The sequence below is a fragment of the Sceloporus occidentalis genome, unplaced genomic scaffold (assembly GCF_023333645.1).
Source record: "Sceloporus occidentalis isolate IW3139 unplaced genomic scaffold, rSceOcc1.0.p SCAF_61, whole genome shotgun sequence".
NCBI classification, from domain to species: Eukaryota; Metazoa; Chordata; class Lepidosauria; order Squamata; family Phrynosomatidae; genus Sceloporus; species Sceloporus occidentalis.
In genome coordinates this window covers 2591294-2597327 of record NW_028317041.1, presented here as the reverse complement: position 1 = coordinate 2597327, position 6034 = coordinate 2591294, and the positions used below count along the sequence as shown (strand labels likewise).

Genomic DNA, 6034 nt, shown 5'->3' with positions numbered 1-6034 from the left:
CTTTGGTTTTACACACCTGCTTCTAAATGGCATCTTTCAGGGTTAACCAGCAAATACCCCTCATATGTTTCTGAGCTTTAAATCTCATAAGTCTCAGCCAACTCTTTATTTGCCTAGAATACTGCAGAATAGCTGCATAATCACCTTGGCTCTACGAGTATAAGTACACCATAGGTTATCGAAGTCTCTTTGCCTTTCGGGACCTTATTTTAGCTCAATTTGATCTATACCTTTATAAAGACACTCTTTAGAGTTCTGATTGCAATACGAATTAATCAAGTCAGTCGGTATAACAAACTTCTCTCTTATTACCAGAACTGGACAACTCTTTACATATTAAAGACTTCATTAACATCATTAACATGGGAAAATGTGGAGCTATGTATAGAAATCCTTCAGTTACAGATCTATACTTGCTTTATTTGAAAAATCAGAAGCACATTTGTTCTAGCTATTCTCCTTTCTGAGAATGAGATGGGAACAGGTTAATTTAAATTTGCATAATGCTGCTCTTTTTCTCAGTTCTTATCAAAATCAATAACATTTGACAACAAATACAGAAAAAATATGGAAAAATATATATATTTTAACCATCTCTAGATTTCATTCCAACACTGGTAAAAAAAAGTTAAGCCAATTATTTCGACAGAGTTTTCATTATTTCATGAATTTATAATGCTTCCTTATTTACCTCGCAGAACAGTGACAAGAATTTAGCATTTTGAGATCACTTGTCACTTGCTATGAAGATCAAGATTAATGCAAATTGACAAAATGTGCGTTTCGACAGAATACATTATAACATTTTTGCAAATAATTAAGCTCCAGAAAACAATGTAGCAATGTATATTGAATTTTTTTTTTTAAATATATATAAACTTATTATTCTGCTAAGTGTTTTTGAAGATTTTTGATCTAATGATACAGAATAATATATAAAATGCATTTCTAATTAATTAATATTGCATCATTACTCAGCACCTCCTTGTCTTGCACACACAGGTTTTTAAATTGTACTAATGAATTCAGTATAGATCTTACCTTTGTACTCTGCAGGTTAGGTAACTGTAGAATCAAACTATATGACATCAAACATTAGAATCCGATAATAATAATAATAATAATAGTAATAATAATAATAAATAATAATATAGTGATCACGTTTACCATATTTCAGAAGCATTTCTTCTTTTTTTTCATTCTGTGTAAACAGCAAAAAGACCAAAAATGCTGTTTGTATAGTTTATATAGAATCTGAGGTCCCTGCTTTATTAGTCTCTGAATCATATGCTCCAATTCTCAAGTATATTTCTTCCTTGCAAGTTAGATCTCAATGTTATTACCATCACACTAAATACCCCACATTATATGATAATTACACCAGCAAATGTCTTTTGAAGAGCAGGCAAATTGCACAAACCTTGTTAATTAGGACATAATTTAAAGTTTGAGCCATTACTGCTGACAACCAAGTGTAATTAACGATAGTGCGTTAATCTCCTTCGTGTAAGAGCGCAGAGGGGTTTATCAACTTAAAGAGGCCGTTTGGATGATGGACTAGTCTTGTACTTGTTAATAAAAGATTTCTATACATTCCAGCTTCTTTCACGATACATTCAGTACATTAACATGAGGTTCCTGTCTGATCCCCCTCCACCCTTCTTTCTTCCCTATTATAAAAACTAATAAATTCTTCAAGATGAATTAAGAACACAAATCAGACGAGGTATAACAGATTACATATTGGAGTTCTGTGTCTCCCCGGTCTAAATGAGATTTCAATCTAATAATCCTTTCCTGGCCCGGCCATAATTTGCTTAGAGATGTTGTTGTACTTCTAGCTCAGTTCCATTCACACAATAATTAAATGATCGTCAAGCTCTTAAGTTTGATTTATTTCATTTCTTGGAGGTGTAGACAGTGAAAGCTGTGCAATGCAATTTTAGGATTTCCTTAAAATAAAAAGGAAAACAAACATTATTCCTGGTGCTAGGATAGTGACATAAACAGCTAAGCACTTGCCTGGGTTTTTACTGGGAATTGGGCACCAAAGGGTTAAACGTTTTCACATGTATAAACATTGATCCCAATTCGTTGCTGGAGGGTGCAACAGGGCATTTATTCTGGAGTGCTTTCTGGCAATGAAAGAGTTAAATCTCTCGTGGCTGGCATGGTTTCATTCTAGAGCTTTTGTATGGGAATTGCTTGAGTTTAACTAACCTCCACCCCCTGTTAAATAATTATTATAGGAAGATAATTCCTCCCCAATGCATTATTTCAGCGAGTGCCCTCTCCTGGGGTATACGTTGGGACAGTCTGCTTTGTCCTCCACCTGATCAATAATTAAAAAAAATCTATTTTTAACCCTTGATGAGCACAAACAAATGATTAATAATTGATAATAATTTGTTTTCTGTGTGATTTTTGTCACCACAATGTGGACAGACTTTATCTGAAAATAGCAGCTTCCCCAATGACCACCCTGAAGGTGCCAGGATTGATACCCATTTATATCCCATTAGATGGCAGACCTTCATGGTCTTCCTGCTGGGTTGTGAATATGTGCCATGATGTTCAATGAAATGTCTGATATTGGTCTGTGTACAGTCACTGCTTTGTATAATAATGAAGTTAAAAAAAACATGTATTGCATGTTACATATAAACACTAGCAAACACAGCTACATGCAAGTCAGAGAAGTTTAAGGAGTTAATTCTATACACAAAGGAATGAGGACTATAAACTGATCATGCATCAACTTACACACACCTTCTCGACACTTATCCCTCTTCCCCTTTACACACACACACACACACAAACACATACACTCTTCTAGGGATTGTCCAATCACAGACGAGCTGTGTACCCAAGGAAGAGAGAGGCAGTCAGAATGTGTGCCTCCCATCCAATACACACTGATGCCTCCCTCTCCCCACACACTACCTGACAGGCCAAGGTGTGCAGCAGGACACCACCATCAGCATCAGCTTCAGAAGCAACATCCTTCACATCACAAACAGGACTAGGGGCTACAGGGGTAGCCAGGGGCAAAGTGCAAGAGAAGTAGACATTTAAAAAGGGGATTGTAGAGAGGCACCTCCACCAAATACTTCTGAGCACAGAATACAAAGGTATCTGGACGTGCTAGGATTGAAGAAAGTGAGCAGGGCTGAAGTGGGTCTACGGTTCCGCGGCGCTTGGTGTGTATCTGGAGAGGAAAGTGAGAAGGAGTAGCTTTTCTTTTAATCATATCAAACATTAACGGGGGAGAGAGACCCTACATGGGAGGAGTAATTGTAAGAGTGGAAGGGAAATATTAGAAGATCTTGTTATTTACTCTCAGGGGGGAGGGAGGAGGAGGATAGGCAAAGCCACGCTGCTCGCTGGGGCACTCAGAGAGACAAAACCTGGGTCCATAGCAGAAGCAAGTGAGAGAGGAGCACAGAGGGGAGGCGAGCAGAAGACGAGCCTGAGCTCCAAACCGCGGCACATTTAAAGTCAAGAGTGCTTTTGCCCCTTGCCAGCCTGACTCTGCCACTTGCAGGGTCCACTGCCCCCCATTCCCCCTTCTCCGCTGTCCCACCAGCAGCGATCATGATGATGATGTCCCTGAACAGCAAGCAGCACTTCAGCATGGCCCATAGCAGCCTGCAGGACGAGCCCAAATACTCTTCCATGCACTCCTCCCCACACTCCTCATCCTCGGCCACCAGTTCCCCCAGTATCACCAGCGTCAGGAGCAGCTCCGGAGCCGGGGGAGGCAGTGGAGGCAGCAGCAGTTCGGAGGCGATGAGAAGAGCCTGTCTCCCAACCCCACCGGTATGTACTCTGCATAATCACCGCTCTAAGGCACATTTTGACAGGCCCTTTATCTGCTTGATGTTTTTTTCATGTCTGCACAGCAAATCACCCAACACTTCCAATGTTTTTTTGCCCCCCTCGCTCTCTCTCTTTTGCCTCAACTTATGTATTCAGCCGGTCTTGCCTTTCATATAAATTTTTATGACCTGGGATGTTGCATGTACCTTGTGTTGAGTGTCTGCGCCTAGGCGTGTGTTCTAGCTCTCTCTTCTCTCTCTCTCTCTCTCTCTCTCTTCTCTCTCTCTCTCTCTTCTCTGTACCCACATTTTTAACATTCCAGAAAAGTTCTAATCGCCGAATTCCCAGCAGACAGTAATGTGTGCTTTCTATTTGACATTGCAGAGCAATATATTTGGAGGTCTGGATGAGAGTTTGCTGGCCCGTGCAGAAGCTCTGGCAGCGGTGGATATAGTGTCTCAGTGCAAGAGCCAACACCACCACCACCACACTCCTCACCACAGCCCCTTCAAGCCGGACGCGACCTACCACACCATGAACACCATCCCTTGTTCGTCTGCTTCTTCTTCCTCATCAGTGCCCATCTCCCATCCGTCAGGGGTGTCTGGATCCCACCATCACCACCATCACCATCATCACCATCACCAGCCTTTGGAAGGAGAGCTGCTGGACCACATCACCCCTGGGTTAACACTAGGGGCCATAACCGGACCAGATGGCTCTGTGGTGTCCACTCCAGCTCACCCTCACATGGCCAGCATGAACCCCATGCACCAAGCAGCCCTGAGTATGGCACATGCCCATGGGCTACCATCCCACATGGGCTGTATGAGCGACGTGGATGCGGATCCCAGAGACTTGGAAGCCTTTGCTGAGAGGTTCAAACAGAGGAGGATCAAACTTGGGGTGACCCAAGCGGATGTAGGGGCTGCTCTTGCCAACCTCAAGATCCCTGGAGTGGGTTCCCTCAGCCAGAGCACCATCTGTCGATTCGAGTCTCTTACCCTCTCTCACAATAACATGATAGCCCTCAAGCCCATCTTACAAGCCTGGCTGGAAGAGGCAGAGAAGTCACACAGGGAGAAGCTCACTAAACCAGAGCTCTTCAACGGGGCAGAAAAGAAGAGAAAACGAACCTCCATAGCAGCTCCAGAGAAGAGGTCCCTAGAAGCATATTTCGCCATCCAACCTCGCCCTTCTTCCGAGAAGATCGCAGCAATAGCCGAAAAACTGGATCTGAAAAAGAACGTGGTCCGGGTCTGGTTCTGTAACCAAAGGCAAAAACAAAAACGAATGAAATACTCTGCTGGGATCTAGAATGCTCTGGATTTTTTTTAAAAAAACAACAAAGCAAAACATTTTCTACGAACAAATTTTAATGTTTTTAACCATATAAATAAATATATATATATCTATATGTATATACATTTTCAGCTGAACTAAAAGGACCGTTTTAGTTCAAAAAAATATTTCAAAAGTATATATTTATTATGAACAAATAGCCTCCTGCTGACCAGACCTCCAGTCAGTTTTATATAAAATGGACCAGAACTAACAAGTAAGAGATGTTTTTATTCTAAAATCCCCGATTTTAATGCACATTGCAGCTATTTTAAGGGAAAAAAAAAGAATAAATAAGGCACAAGGGAAAGTGACTGGATTTATGTTGGGGACTCGATGCAAACTCGAGACAATTCACATGTTTTATGTTCTGATCTGAAATCGATTTTCGTGTTTATCTGATATATGAGATATAAATCTATATACATATATTTTTAATGTGATGAGTATAGTTGTCCCTTGTTTGTGGTTTGGAGCCTAAAAAAGTCATCCTCACTTAGCTATTTCTTTGCTTAAGCCCCCATCCTTTTATATACATTTTAAATTTACATTTTCATGTTTTTTCTTGATTTTTGACATCCTCCAATTGATAGAACGTGACAAGACATTTATCTATGAAAAGGGAAAAAATAGTAAAACTTCAACAAACCATTATTTATGTATTTTAACATTTTTTATAACACTATACATCTGTAGATTTCCATCCTTGATTCCTACAGTACTGATGGCATTGTCTGGTTAAATTGTATTGTTTGTGGAATTGGAAAATGTAATGTTCTGAGAATTGAGTTTATGGGGATCTTTAAGTTTTCAGACACAAACTCCTTGTAAGAAAAGTGGAGACGCACAGACAATGTTTCCTTCTATATGGAAT

General features: G+C 40.4%; 1 protein-coding gene across 1 annotated transcript; it reads left to right on the top strand.

The window, feature by feature from the left end:
- The first annotated feature begins 3594 nt into the window (after positions 1-3594).
- LOC149287405 (POU domain, class 4, transcription factor 2-like) lies at positions 3595-5136 on the top strand. Its single transcript, XM_089492926.1, has 2 exons — positions 3595-3819; positions 4204-5136. Exons 1-2 carry the CDS (start codon positions 3595-3597, stop codon positions 5134-5136), a joined length of 1158 nt encoding a protein of 385 aa, XP_089349052.1.
- Positions 5137-6034: the final 898 nt, after the last annotated feature.

Bases quoted from the DNA above. Each gene is read 5' to 3' on its own strand.
- LOC149287405 (XM_089492926.1), top strand. From the start codon at position 3,595: ATGATGATGATGTCCCTGAACAGCAAGCAGCACTTCAGCATGGCCCAT. The intron at 3,820-4,203 runs GTATGTACTCTG...TTGACATTGCAG, and splicing joins CCTGTCTCCCAACCCCACCG to AGCAATATATTTGGAGGTCT.